This window comes from Dipodomys spectabilis, unplaced genomic scaffold, assembly GCF_019054845.1.
Source record: "Dipodomys spectabilis isolate Male_0828 unplaced genomic scaffold, ASM1905484v1 ptg000081l, whole genome shotgun sequence".
Classification (NCBI taxonomy): Eukaryota; Metazoa; Chordata; class Mammalia; order Rodentia; family Heteromyidae; genus Dipodomys; species Dipodomys spectabilis.
This window is the reverse complement of record NW_024870758.1, coordinates 21,422,384-21,438,562: the sequence shown is the minus strand read 5'-3', so window position 1 is coordinate 21,438,562 and position 16,179 is coordinate 21,422,384. Positions and strand designations below refer to the sequence as shown.

Genomic DNA, 16,179 nt, shown 5'->3' with positions numbered 1-16,179 from the left:
TTTTCTGGCCTGAGTAAGACTGTCTAGCTACTTCCCACTAAACCAATTCATGGACCAAAACAGTTGGGTAGATGTAGAGGGATAATTACAATCTAAGGGGAGAAATGGTAAGACATTTAACTTTCACAATATGGAATAGAACAGAAGTATATTTTAATACCTTTTACTGATTATCTTATTATGCAGAAAAACATGCTCAATATAATAAATGCAGAGAAGCAAAGAGAACGAAATAAAGCTCTCCTGTAATTACACCACTCAGAGATAACCAGAGTTGACATTTGGATGTTTAAATGTTCACATTTTCTATGCATGTATATAATCACATATGTACATTTTTACAAAAATAGGATCATATGGTATATTTAAAGGTTTTTTATTTCATTTAACACTGTTGTAAATACTTTTCCAAATCAATAAATATTTTTCTGTAATTTCATGTTTAAAGCATGGATTGTATTACATTAAATGTTTACAGTGATTTATTTATTCCGCTCCTTATTTTTGAACATTTGGCTTATTTTCTTTTTCCACTCTTACATATTGCACTGTGAGGTTGTATTTCCATTTAAGCTCACTGCATGTTTAGTTACTGCATTATGATAAAATTTACAAAGTATCATTATAATGGTATTGCTAAGTAGAAATGCAAGAATAATCACTATGAAACAACTACCAGAGGCAGCAAGGCAACAACATAGAAAATTTTAAACACACAGAAAATTTAAGACATTTTGTACATTTGCACCATTGCTTACGTACTAAATCCACAGGCTCCAGGAGGAAAAGCTGACATCATTTAAACAAAGGTGAGATAATCTTTCTTTATAGTAGCTTTGTGTACTTAACTTTGGATTTCAGGCAGCCACTGCCATTAATAAGAAAAGGAACTAACCTAAGGGCTGAAGGATCAATTTCTCCATAAAATAACACCCAAGTAAAGCTGCAAAGTAATATTGGCTTGTTAATCCTCATGATCAGGATCCTATACTTGGCCTGGTATTTTCTGACAGTGAATGTTAGTATTTTATAGATGTGTAAAGGACCGGATGTTGGTTATTTTAGTAGTCACTTCTGTGTTTTATATAAACTACTAATGGAGATGTTAAGTTAGACTTTATTATTATTACACTTCATGTCCTTAAACACACATGTAATTAGATAGTCAAGAAAACAGTAAGTTATAACATTGTAATAACAGAGGGGGACAAAAGAGGTTTGCTGGAGTTGCTTTGTCTTTGTACTTTGATTTTATAAAAAGAGTCATTGTTCAAAAACAGGAAGAAAATCCAAACAATATAGAAGAAAAGGAGATGAATGAACATAATGTATTGCTGGCTTCCTAGTTACAGAATCCAGAAAGAACCAAGGTTAATTATTTTAAATGTGTCATACCCAATAAAATAATTTTTCAATGCTTATGAAAGTACACAATCTACATATTTTCTGTGCTCAAAAAAAAAACATGTAAAATTAGGAATTGTACATATAACCCAAAGGATACAGTGTCAGCCTTGAGCAAAAAAAGAGAGTGAGGCCTTAAATTCAAGCTTTAGTACTGTCACTAGTAACAGTAATAGTAATAATAATATTCACTCTTGACAACTGATTTTTCAAGTTATAGTATTTCTTGGCCATATTCATTACAGGTCTACTTCTTTTCCTTTCCTGGTTAATTGGAGATGTAGTCTTGCAAACTTTCTGCCCAGGCTGGTCTCAGCCTCCCAGAATAGCAAGGATCACAGGCAGGAGCCACTAGCATCCAGTCATTTCAATCGCCAGAGATACCCTAATTTACTAAGCCAGTCTCCTAGTTTTTGCTTTAAAAAAAAAACTATAAAGGAAAATTCTAAATACCAGCACTGAACTGCTAGACTCTTCTCTAATGTTAGACAAGATTATTTTAAAAGACAAGGTTGACTCAAAAACCAAGATAAAAGGTCCGTGGACTAGAAATGCAGCAGAGTAGAGCATTGAAGACAACTACTTCTATCATGGAGGAATCAGAGTCTAGAAGCACATGAAACCATGCATTGCAAGAAAAGGTAAGGGAGCCAGTGAGTGCCTGGATTGCTGAGACTGCCTTGGCACAAGTGGCTGATGAGCTATTTCTGACCACTCTCTGGAGCCTATGGCAATCTGCTGGGTCACATGTGGCCAGGATGCAGAAAGACATATATGGCCTGAACACTAGCAACAGAGCCAAGACACTTAACAGTTAACTCAGCCATGTTCTGCACAGTCCACAAGATCAGCACAGCTTCAGTTTGGTTCCAGAAAGAGTCCCTAGTGGGACTTCAGGGTAGCAGCAAATGTATCTATAAAGCTAAAGGAATGGGGACAGAGCAAGATATAAAACTAAGCTAACATGATGGACAGAAAGGGAGGAAAGAAAATAAAAAGGCAAAATATGCAAAATGACTGCCTATGGAATCAAAATTAATATAAGTGGATTAAATTGTCTATTAGAATATACAATCTATTAGGAATAAGAATGAAAGTAAATAATTCAATCCACCTACAAATTGTTGAATTATAAAGTAAAAGAATTCCAAAAAGTTGAAAACCCCTAAAGCAAGCCCCATCTGTTTGACACAGTGTGAATATTTTCCAAATCTTACAAGATTTGTCTTTATTACATTCTTGCCACAGGTGTACTTTCATCTTATGAAATGAAATTCAAGAAAAAGCTTCTCCAGTATGGTTGGGTCATGCTTTAAAAAATAAAAACAAAAAATAATTTCCTCTTCACTTTTTTAAGAAAAAAATTCACATACACATTCTTCTGATCATTTTATAGTATTTCCTTGTTAGGTCTTAATTCACATAGGATGTGATAAAAATAGTACATACACATATGTGAATACTCTAATGCTATTTATCAATGTGCTAATAATGACAGATTTGAAATGCTGGCTCAACTGTTCCCTCTGCTTATTTACATTCGTTTCTAGACTTATTTCTGTATCACTTGTCTCCCTATTCCTTTGCCAAACTACTTTCCTAGTAGCTTTATAATATCTGTTAATATTGTTACTGTCCTTATCAATATTCTTTTTCAATATTAAGCTATTAAATCTCACAGATTTATTTCTCCAGATAAAATTTAGTACAATTTCTCAAGTCCTTCCCTCATTCAGTCCCTGCCAAAGAAAAGGCATTATATTGGTTGAAATTATGTTAAGTCTCCAGATTATTATTTTTTTTTTTTTGTCGGTCGTGGGACTTGAACTCTGGGCCCGGGCGCTGTCCCTCAGCTCTTCAGCTCAAGGCGAGCGCTCTACCTCTTGAGCTATGGCGCCACTTCCGGTTTTCTGGTGGTTTATTGGAGATAGGAGTCTCACGGTCTCTCCTGCCCGGGCTGGCTTTGAACCGCGATCCTCAGATCTCAGCCTCCTGAGTAGCTAGGATTACAGGCGTGAGCCACCAGCGCCCGGCTTCCAGATTATTTTTAAGGGGGCATGTAATCTACTGTAATAGCTGTAGGAACTTTTGGCCATCTCACCTCCTCCAATGGTACTTTTTCACTGCTCAAGGATAAGGGATGAGCAGATATGGTGGATAGAAACCACTGCTCTCAAGTGTCTCCTTGCTCAGCACTTCCTGCCAGGCACACACCTCCTCCTCCTCCATTTACCAAGCTTTGACTTAAGGAGAAGAATGTTGTTATCATGATCTGTTTATCCCGAACAATACAAGGCCCTCTGTAAAGTTAGGAAACTTACAGAAGGTCCTGGACACAAACAGTAAAGCCAAGATGTGGCCTTAGTTCACTCTATTTCCACAGTTTGTGTCCTAGATCCTGATGTTATATACTGCCTTAGGCCTGAAGAATCATGATAAGATTTGAGAAGGGAGGCACAAATGCATTTTTAGAGAACTTAAGTAACTACAAGGGATGCTTTTCCTCCAACTAGAGACAGTCTTTTCTGAAATTGGAACTGAAACAATACGTTTGTTTTTATAAGTTTTATAAATTGGATTTTTCCCCTAGTCCATGGGCTTGAACACAGGGTCTGGGTGCTGCCTCTGATCTTTTTGTTTCCCCCCTTCAAAGCTAGCACACCACTTGCAGCTTTTTTTGGTAGTTAATTTGGAGACAAGAGTTTCATGAACTTTCCTGAACCAGCTGGCTACAAACCACAAACCTCAGATCTCAGCCGCCTGAGTAGTTAAGATTACTAGTGTGAGCTTCTGCATGGCAAAGGACATAGCTAGCAAGATCAATAGAAAGCCCACAGATTGGGAGAAGATCTTCACTAGCCATACAACAGACAAGGATCTCACATCTAAAATATAACTGGAACTCAAAAAATTAAATCCCCCAACAACAAAATCCTCAAAGAAACAACTGCCAAATAAATAAGTGGGCTCAAGACTTAAAGAGAAACTTCTCTGAAGAAGAAAGAAGGATGGCCAATAGACACATGAAGAAATGCTCAACCTCCCTAGCCATAAAAGAAATGCAAATCAAAACAACATTGAGTTAGAATGGCTATAATCAAGAACTCTAATAATAACAGATGCTGGAGGGGATGTGGACAGAAGGGAACCCTACTGCATTGTTGGTGGGAGTATAAACTTATTCAACCACTTTAGAAAGCAGTACGGAGGTTCCTCAAAAGACTCTACATAGAGCTCCCCTATGACCCAGCAATCCCACTTTTGGGAATTTACCCAAATGATCACAAACAAGACCACACTAAAGCTACCAGCACTATATATTTATTGCAGCATTTTTTACCATAGCTAAGATATGGAACCAACCCAGATGCCCCTCAGTAGATGAATGGATCAAGAAAATGTGGTATAAGAGTTCAAGTCCCAGGACTAGCAGAAGAGGAAAAAAGAAAAAGAAGAAAGAAAAGAAAAAAAGAATGAAAAACGTACAAAAGAAAATCTAAAGAATTGTATGGACCAATGTATACTCTTTACTATGTAACTGTAACCCTTCTATACATTACCTTGAAAATAAAAGTAAAATTTAAAAAAAGAAAATGTGGTATATATACACAATGGAATTCTATGCCTCCATCAGAAAGAATGGCATTGCCCCATCTGTTAGGAAATGGAAAGATTTGGGAAAAAAATTATATTAAGTGAAGTAAGCCAGACCCAAAGAAACATAGGTCTCATGGTTTCCCTTATTTGCAATAACTAGTATATATCTAAGTCAAGCAGAAAAGTTCAGATAAGTCAATGTTAGGGAAATGAACCCCAAGATAAGTATTCAAATGTTTTATTCTTTCACGCGATTGTTTCTAACATATTTATAAGATTATTTCTTTGTTGCTTTGTATGTCCCCTATGTATAATCCCTGCTTTCATTTTCATCAAACTGTGTTTGATGTTGGTATAATTTGTGGAGGGGAAGGGAAAAAACAAGTATTTTAAATAGGGATACAGGTGGACCCATTGCAACAATGAGATGTACAAGTCCAACAATGAGATGAACAAGTCGTTATGTCGAAAAACGAACTTTACAACTTTGGTGGGGGGAGGATGGGAGGATTGGGTAGGGGGTAGTGAGGGGGATGGGAAGGGATGGGAAGGGGAAACAAAGGAAGAGGCAACAATGCTTGATAAGAAATGTACTCATTATCTTGCCCATGTAATTTTAACCCCTCTATACGGTATTTTCACAATAATAATAAAAAAAAGATTACAGGTGTGAGCCACTGGTGTCCTGCTATAAACTGAATTTTTAAACCAACAATGAAGTAGATTCCTAAAACAATGTGGATGATGAATATACAAATAAATGTCCATTGTGAAGACTCCATGGCTTTCTTTCCTGCCTCTGCAGTCCTTTTTTTATCCATTACTAAAATTATATTTGGGCACAGTGTTTTATCAGAAAGCTTAAACAAACATTTTTATACAAGCCCTTTACCATCTAGTGGTTCCTCCCGAAAATTTTGACGTCCTGAAAAAAATCTAATTATTACTAGTAACTTTAAAAGATCACAGTAATTTATTTTTGTCAAATGTGAGTAAAGATTAATGGATACAATCAGGAATAATTTGGTAAAAACATATCAAATACAAAGAAAGCAAAATTTGTTGTTAAGTGAAGCATCAAATATGATAAAAGAGCAAATTCCATGAATGAACAGCAACAATGTACAATTCATTAACCAAATGCCCACGATTATTTCACACTTCAAAGGGCTACTGATATGATCAGAAGTTGTAGTAAAAGGATAACTATAGATTACCTTCAGCATCTCCTTACACTTTTCAATTACAAACAACACTATCCCCCAAAAGCCAGCTCTATGAAAAGATTGCAAAGTGAGGTTTGTACAGGCCTTTTGTAAATCACAATTCTGCACAAATAAAAGTAAGATGTTATTTTAAGATGGCCATCAATATACGTAGAGATATTAAGAGTACATAACTACTATCTGTTATTAATTATAAGAATTAAAAATCTACCAGGCACATTGGCTCAGGCATTTGGGAGGCTTAAAATGGGAGAATTATAGTATCAGGCCACTCCAGGCAGGAAAGTCCATGAGATTCCATCCATTAAAAGAGCTGGATGAAAAACTGCCAGGAAAAATATTTTAATTTGTGTATTCACATGTGTGTGCAATAAAAGATGCCTTTAACTAGAAAAAAAAAAAAAAAAAAAGCTGGACTACACAGGCATTACCTATAATCCCAGCAAGAGGGGAAAGACTAAAACAAGAAGGCTCAGAGCGTATGTCCCATGAGGGAAGCGAGATTCTATCCTAAAACTAATGAGTGAACAACAGAACCAGAGAGTGTCTGCCAAATATCAGACTCTGAATTCAAACTCCAGTATCATCCCAAAAAAAGTTAAAAACCAAATCAATATTCAGACTCTGGGAACTGATCAAAATCATCATCACCTCCTCCTCCCCCTCCCCCTCCCCCTCCCCCTCCCCCTCCTCCTCCCCCTCCTCGTCCTCCCCCTCCTCCTCCCCCCCCTCTGTTCACAGCCTAAATGTTAAACAAATATCAATAAACTGTAAGCCCTTTACTGGTAAGGCCACATTTTGTTAGTCTTTTTATTCTCAGAGCTAGCTCAATACTTAACTCATAAACGTATTGTTTTGAACAGAAAAAAAATAAAATAAAATAAAAATAAAACAAGCAGGGAAAATATAGATTGCTGGTAGCAGACATGAAACTCTGCACTTAATCCAAGCATGAATATTTTAAAAAATACATTTAAAAAAACTGTCTTCATTACACACTATTGGTGTATACAGGACTAAGGTATGGCTGCAGTGAGTACAAGCTCCTGACAAGTGAGTACAAGGCCTTGAGTTAAAACTCCAGTACCACCACTGAAAGAAAGAGAAAGACTAACAAGAATAAACACTGTATATGTCGGAAATGAACGTGAATAAACACTGTATATGTAGGAAATGAACGTTGCAACTTGGGATTGGGGGAGGAATAGGAGAGATGGGGGAGGAAAGGGATAATAGGAGAAAAACAAAGGAAGGGGTAACAATGCTTGACAAGAAATGTACTCATTACTTTACTGTGACCTCTGTGTACAGCATCTTTACAGTAAAATAAGATTTTAAAAAGAATAAACACTGTACAAACGTAAAGACTGATTTGATATTTTATCATTTAGAAGAAACCGGGCAAAAGAGTAACTACAATATGATGATCTTGTCTATGTTTTAAAATATATGTAGAATTTATATGTTATTTATATAATATATAAAATAAATATTGAAAGTGCACAAATATAGAGGAAATTTAGCAAAAGGAAAGGGGGCATAAGAAGTAGTTGATGATGGCTTTGCCCTTAGCACACTCTGTTCAACCCATCCTCACAGCAAACTCTGCTTTGCTGACTACTCTTAGCTTTGCTAACACCCTCATCCAGCTCTAGGTCTACCTTCAAACAATTTCCTCTGCTTCTACTCAGTCTTTCTTCATTTTCTCATTTTCTCATTGATATCCAGTGAATTTTCAGTTTTGGACTCTAATATGACTCAATTTTCTCTGTCTTTATAATCTCAGCTACTCAGGAGGCAAAGGCAGAAGGCTCAGTACAATGCCAGCTCAAAAGTTAATAAGACACTATACGTCAAAGCCAAAATACAAATAAAAGGGTTTAGATCATAGCTCAGGTAGAATATTTGCCTTGGGTTCAATCCCGTGTAGTGAAAAAAAAACCAAAAAAGTACCTTTACCAACCAGCAACTTGCCATTCCTGACAATGCTTGGTAAATGTGCCTACTTTCACTATAAAACATATCTATAATGAGACAGGCACTAGTGGCTCATGCCTGTCATCCTAGCTACTCAGTAGGCTGAAATCTGAGAACTGCAGTTCAAAGCCAGGCAGAAAAAAAAGTCCCCTCGAATAAAAGCTGGAAGTGGCACTGTGGCTCAATTGGTCGGGTACAAGCCTTGAGCACAAAGAGGCTCAGAGACAGCACCCAGGCCCTGAGTTCAAGCCCCAGGACCAAAAAAACAAAAAAAAAAAAAAAAAAAGCATCTATAATGATGTGTTTATAAATGTGTAAACAGGTGTATTTACATATTTACGATGTCCGTGAACTTTTTAAAAGGTATATCTCTTTATAGTATAATTTGGTCTCTACAAAATTATGGGCACCCTAAAGTTAAAGGACACTACCAAATGTCTTTGTACTATTCTCTTAAAGTACTGAGTATATTGATTGTCATACATGCAGTAGGCATTCAGTATTTGCAGAATAGAGATAAAGAGAAGACAATGTTTGAATATAACAGCATAAAAATAACTGGAGATACGAGTAATATAGCTCTCAAATCCTACTGAGGAATGATTCTATTTAATACAGAAAACTGTCACCAAGTAAATCTTAATGTGTTGCAGGAGTAGTCCCAAAGACTTCACATCATATATGAATTGTATCTTTTTATCTATTTTCCTGCCCAGGTCACTGGGAGTAAAAGTTGAGTTCAAATTATCTTGTGCTGATCCTAACTGTTCTCATTTTCTTTAGCATGGTCAAGAATAATCTAACTCAAATTATATTCCATCACTGGAGACAATAAATTTTAGGAAAACTGACACTAAAATATATTCCAGTGTCTATATTTTTAACATCATTATTTGGAGCTAACCAAAAAAAGAGGGGTGGAGAGGACTTAATTTATGAAGCTTAAGTGGACCAAAACCTAAGTATGGCCAGGTGCTAGTGGCTCATGACTGTAATTCTAGCTACTTAGGAGGCTGAGATCTGATGAAGCTAGCCCTGGCAGGAAAGTTCATGAGACATGAAACTTTTATTTCTAATAACCACTCTTACTTCTAAATAACCACCAAAAAAAAGGTGGAAGTAGCACTATGGCTCAAGTAGTAGAGAGCTAGCTTTGAACAAAAAATTGAAAAATTAAAAAATTTATATATATGTATGTATGTATGTATGTATGTATGTATGTATGGGACAGCGCCCAAGCCCTGTGTTCAAGTCCTAGGACACACAAGTAGACACACACTTTCACACACACACATACACACACACACACACACACACACACACACACACACACACACACACACACACACACATATACACATACCTCACCCAAATATGGGTTCTGGGAAACCATAATAATCTAGGGAACTTTTTGTTTGTATGTTCCTGGGTCTCATTAAATACATCTTATTTCCATAAGAATAAATTGTACCTAATATCTAAGCCAACAAAAATCTAGGCGGCAGTGACAGTAACTCAATCAGTCTGAGAAGAACCATCTTTGTTACACACTATTAGCACTGAGTATGAAACTGTCATAAACACTTTATATAGAAACTAAAATAATTCAGTTCAAAATCCTTGCAGCAAGAGAGAGTCCAATTCAACGTATTTGAAGATATCACAAAATGCTATTTCTTCAGGACAACTGATTCTAAAAGTATTTCTCCTTCACTAAAGCAGCATCTATAATGACATCTATAATGGATTGGGACACTACTTTGTGTGAAAACAACTATTCTAAATGTCTGTTATTTGCCCATGTACCACTCACGATTTCCAATTTGAAGCATAAGAAGAACTCAGAGAAATTAAGTGATTTTCCCAAATACCCACACGTATAATTAAATGAAGCTGTCAGAATATAGACCTATATTTTCTTGACTCCAAATTCTATACTAATTCCACAAGCAAAGGATTCAGATAACTTTATAAACTATCAAACATAAAAGCACTCCGATTCATTCTGTCTAGACAGGGTGGCTGAGACAGAACTAAATGCATTATCCCTGCAACTTGAGTCGATTTAGTCATAAAATTATTGACAGAGATTATTTTTTTTTGGTTGGTTGTGGGGCTTGAACTCTGGATCTGGGCGCTGTCCCTGAGTTCTTCTGCTCAAGGCTAGCATTCTACCACTTGAGCCACAGGATCACTTCTGGTTTTCTGGTGGTTAACTGGAGCTAAGTCTCATGGACTTTCCTGCTCCGGCTGGCTTAGATCCGCAGATCTCAGCCTCCTGAGTAGCTAGGATTACAGGCATGAACCACCATCACCCAGCCAGAAATTCTATTTTTTTTTAATTGTATAGTTGTTGTTGTTTTTGTTTTTTTTTCTTTTTCACAAAGGAAAAAAAAAAAAAACTTGGGAAACACCAGCAGAAACATGACTTCCAAAGTGTAGAGCACACACTGTGTTTTGTTTACATTGGTTTACCAGGGAGGGGAAACGTCAGCACTTACCTCTAGTGACAGCATCTAGTGCACATCCACTTCCGGTTGCTCCCCCTCCGATAACCAGGATGTCAAATTCGGATGTGTTCTTCAAAGTCAGAAGCTGAGCTTCTCTGGAGGGAGGCTCTCTGTTAACAAGTTCCGTTACATATTCTGCTGCTTCCACATAGGCTAGGTTCACCTGATGTCAAAGCAAACCAGTTTTAGTCACTCACCTGGAAATTGCAAGTTAAGAAAATTTACAGTATACCTAAAAAAAGAAAGAAAGAAATTTGCACTGAAGATAAGAAACAGCCATAGTCCAAGTCTGCATGGAGTTTCGGGAATACTGCTGAAAAACCACTGGAGTTTTAGGTGGTACTTATGCTGGCATAATTGCAATCATCAGCCACAGCTGTTTATCTGCACAACATTTGGTTTTAGATGCAGTAATAATGCAACTGCTTGTTTGGGCTTTAATATTCAACTATTTGGCAATTCCCAAATACTTCATCTAAAACATATAAGGTAACAGTAGGAAATATTTTTCTTGAGAGCAGCAGTTCATTCAGACATTGTTGAAAAGTGGTAACATTCCATGAAAGTAAACAAAAAGCACTTTGTCTTCATGCAATTTCCTAAAAACATGTGTGCTTCCTTCCTCAATTGTTCTCGCAATAATAGTCTACAAGTTTCAATCAGGGCAATTAAAAAGAATCTGTTAGACACAAGTGGTGGTATGTATCTGTAATCTCAGACTAAGAAGGCTGAGGCAAGAGGATCATGAGTTCAAGGCTAGCCAGGACAACTTAGTCAAGACTCTGTCTCAAAAAGACAAAATAAAAGAATCTATCTAATAGAAGTACCTATCCAGTTTAAAGAATCAGCTATGACCAAGTGTCAGTTGCTCATGCCTACAATCTAACTACTCAGCAGGCTGAGGTCTGAGGATCATGGTTTGAAGACAACCTGGGCAGGAAAGTCTATCAGACTCTTATCTCCAATTAACCACCAAAAAACCAGAAGTGAAGCTATGGTAGTATGCCAAGCTTAAGCAAGAAACTAAGGGACAGAGCCCAGGCACTGAGCTAAAACCCCAGTGCACACACATACACAGACACCTCTGCTCACAAACACAGAGAATCAGATATGTTCAGATGAAACTAAATTTTTCAAAGACATGAATCCATAATGGTGGTAGTGTTTCTGCTGCTGTGGCGACAGAGCCCTGTACCAGTGAGGAAGCTTCTTCATGAAAGGGTGATCCTAGTTCTTACAGAGTATTTGAAATATTCAGGATTAGTTACATTTTTATTCAGTTAAAAAAAAAATCCTGGGCTGGGAGGGTGGCTCAGTGGTAGAGTGCTTGCCTTGCATGCATGAGGCCCTGGTTGGATTCCTCAGCACCACATAAGCAGAAAAAGCCGGAAGTGGTGCTGTGGCTCGAGTAGTAAAGCGCTAGCCTTGAGCTGAAGAGCCGAGGGACAGTGCCCAGGTCCAGAGTTCAGGCCCCACGACCAACAACAACAAAAAAAAATCCAACTACCCCCTTTTTATTCGATTATCAAGCCAACTAGATTTCGAAGAAAATGCATCTAGAAGCCATCGAAACACGCAGAATAAAAACTGTGGGTTATACTGAGAGGGTCCCAGAATGGAGATTTTCACTCCTGTTAACTAGTGTTGTCAAGTAAGAACAAATTCAGGAGTGATACCCACTAGACACTATGTTGAAAATGAACTATAAAACCTGTGGGTGGAGACAGGAAGGAAAAACTGGGAGAGAGGGAGGAAAAGGATAACATCATCCGAAAAGAAATGTACTCTTTACATTTCTTACATAACTATAGCCTCTCTGTATATCACCTTTACAATAAAAATACATAATTTTTTAAATTACGTAACATCTCTTTGAATCTTGGTTTATCCACTTTTCAAACAAGGATAAAAACCCCTGGATGTTTCCATTACTGCACCTCTGGTTTGCACTCAGTCTAACTGGAATGATGACATTAAATCCATTGGCAAGCTACCCAACATCTGAGAACTACTGGTACTGCTGGTGGTGACTTTGTTATTTCAGCACTAGGAAGCTTTAAGGCAGGAAGATTGTGAATAGGAGGTTAGTCTGGGGTACATAACTAGGCACTGTCTCAAAGAAAAAAAAAAAGGTTTTTGACACCTTAGTATTATATAGCAAGGAACATTCAAAACATATTTTACAAAGTATCATAAAAACAAAGGTTATAATCAAGTGCTATAATTTTCCAAGCTCAATTCAGATGCCAAGCCATAAAAATCTTGTTGTTCTGCATATAATTCCTCCTAATTACTAATAACTACTACTAATAACTACTTCCTCATGCTTACCTTTAGATGCTTTTAAGATAACTAAATAAATATACTACTACTACAACTATGGAGAACAAATAACTTTTAGTTATGGTCTTTTTCTTTTTTTCATCTAATGAGAAGGAAAAAATAAGAAAAAATACATTTGTGCATGCACACACACACACACACACACACAGAGACACACAGAATACACACACATATATATATAACAAGTTTATAGAAAGAACAAATGCCAAAATAGAGAAAAAAGCAACACCAGGCTATGACCGCTCTGCTGAGGGAGGGGGAGCCTTTCATTTGAGGTTTCAACTGCGCCATGACAGATGGATAGGATTTGGACATGGACTGACAAGTGACTAAACCGCCAGAGCATTTTCACACATCAACAGAATTGCTGACATTTTCTGCTTGGTAAGTTTTTGAGAAATACTTGAAAAATAAGTTTAAAGACCATGTTATGATATAGTTCATTAGAACCTGGTAATATTAAAAAACTCCCTGTTCTGCTCTGACTATGCAGAATCAACTGAACTATTTGTGTTTCTCCTACAGAAGTAGACTGGATCTGATGAGCATTGCTCATCTGCGTTGGCTTCTCGGTTTCTTCTGACTTCTCCTGCCTCAACTTTCTCCCCAGCAGGCCCTAACCTGTCTTACCTAACAATTTAAAAAGCATTTCTTTCATGTTTCTAACAGCCATCCTAAAAATTCTTGAGAGATCCACAAGCCTTTTATTGCCTTCATTTCTTCTCAACTCACTGTAAACTGTATTTCCACATGTAAACTCCCACCCCTACAATCACCACCATTATCCACACCACTCTCTCTCTCAAACACATGTGTGTGCATGTGCATGTTCATGTACGCACACATACACACACACACACACACACACACACACACACACACACACACACACACACACACACACACACACACACTGGATGTCACTCAGCTGACCAACATTAATCAGCAAAGCATCTTTAAGTAGGTTCCATTCATACTTTACAGTTGACTAAGAACTGAACTCTCCTGTCCTCTACTGTCCTCTCCCTTTCCCTTCCTTCATTCCTCTTTCTTCACCCCTCTTCTCCCTTCCTCTCCTCTCTCTCATCTTCACTTGATCCTGTTCCCATAGCATCATAATTCTTTATACATAGTAACTTCTTGTGCACAGTAACTTCTCATTCTGAGACCTTTATAAACTGTATAACTTGCACCTCCATTTGCATGTCTGTGTGCATCTCAAAGTTTTCTGCTATTTCCCCAAATACTTTTTTTTCCTCTGTCAGTGTTCCTCATTTCAGAAGAGTGCCATTATTCATGTAGTTGCCGTAACAGAAATTTAGAAACAACCTTGACAGCTTGTATTCTTTTAAATCCTATATCTGATCAATGAATCCTCCCAATTCTACTCTGAAAAATTCTCACATCTAAGCCATTTCTTCGTCTTCAACTGCTACATTTCAAACCAAGGTGTATTCTCTCTCCTCCTGCTCATGTGACATCTTCCCAGAGGTTTTCACACATTTACTGTGCCTTGTAAATTATTTTCCACACTGCAGTTGAAGTAAACATTTTTTTAATCCAAGTAATTTAATTTCTATATACAAAACCTTTCAAGAGCATCTAATTTAATTTAGGTTAAAACATCTTTAGTATATAATGTTCCCCATAGTCTTTTAAACTGGCCAGGTTTTTTTTTTAAGATTCAGATGCTTTTGAATAATAAGTATAAACAATATATATAAATAATATATAAACAATATTTAGTAAAAAGTACAGGATCCAAAAGCAGACAGATCAGTGATTTCCCGAGCCAAAGCAAGACTGGCCTGGAGGGCATGAGGAAACATAGGAGGATGATAGACATGTTCCATAGCTAGACTGTGTATTAGAAAGGATTATATATCTGTATTATAAAAGATTAAAGTCACTACATTTTAAATTGTGCCCCAATTACATCTCAATAAACTTAACTTCAAACTAGTAATCAAACATATATGTACCAGTTTTAATATGCCTTATAAAAACACTTTTATAGGGGCTTTCCCTTTTCCTCCTCATTTAATCTTCACAACAACCCTGAATCAGGTACTATTAAGCTTTTCACTACAATGAAGTAACTGAGACACGGTAATTTTCTCCTAATTACACCACCAGCTCGTTGTAGAGCTGAGAATTGAATCCACATAGCCTGAGAACAAAAACTAAGTCTTACACTACTACTCAAGACTGACTCTACACATAATTTGAGAAAATATATATATATATATAAACAGACTAAATGGTTATAACCGGATATAAGATCTAACCCCTGCCAAAAGCAGGAAGATTTTTCTTTTTATTCTTTTTTTTTTTTTTTTTGGTGTGGTCTTATTGCAGAAGATTGACTGCACAGTTCCTATGATTTAAAATACACACACACACACACACACACACACACACACACACACACACACACAGCACTATTGAGGGTAATTTATTTAATTCCTGACACTACTTTTAAAATAACATTTTATTTTTGTTTATTTCTTTCATAAAAGCTGGAAAGTGTTGCAACTGAGAAGCTAAGCACGACGTTTATTTTAGAGGCAGTAAACACAGCCTAAGGCCCTACTTATAATTATGACAGGAGAAAGACTCATTTTGGTTTCATATGGCTTTGAGTCACAAAAACACATCTGCACTCTACCTTCTCTAGAATATGTTGATTTCAGGAAAATAAAGAGGGGAAGGCAGCAGGAATAATAAAGCAGTAGTAGTGCTAAGTAACAGAACACTCAAAGAAAAGTGTTCCCAGTTGTCTAAGACCTGCCCTTTCTTCACCTCTGCTCCAAGGCTGTTTGATTAAACAGGAATCTGTGAAAAATGGCCTCAAATTCTGGGATTGCTGAGAGAAGCCTTGGGCCTCCATAGGTCCTAACTAACCTGAAGAAATTATCTGCAGAATTGTATGTGTGATTTGCCCCACCTATTCATTCAATCCGCCCCATTGGAGGACCCTAGAATGCTTTAGACTAGGAAACAAAACCAAATGATAAAGAAGCAATTATGCCACATATAGTATAATCCTAGTAACTGGGCAAGAGGCAGATGCAAGAAAGATTGTGAGGTTCAGTTCAACATGGGCAAAGTTAGGGAGACTT

The 16,179-nt window shown here is 36.9% G+C and overlaps 1 protein-coding gene across 3 annotated transcripts in view; it reads right to left on the bottom strand.

Annotated features, from left to right (window-relative positions):
* Gpd2 (glycerol-3-phosphate dehydrogenase 2) overlaps positions 1-16,179 on the bottom strand; it is a 156,202-nt gene that overhangs the window by 75,688 nt on the left and 64,335 nt on the right. For all 3 annotated transcript variants that reach the window (XM_042683534.1, XM_042683536.1, XM_042683535.1), the window contains one exon: positions 10,706-10,877. In XM_042683534.1, the coding sequence (XP_042539468.1) occupies positions 10,706-10,877 (172 nt within the window). The remainder of the gene's footprint in view (positions 1-10,705; positions 10,878-16,179) is intronic.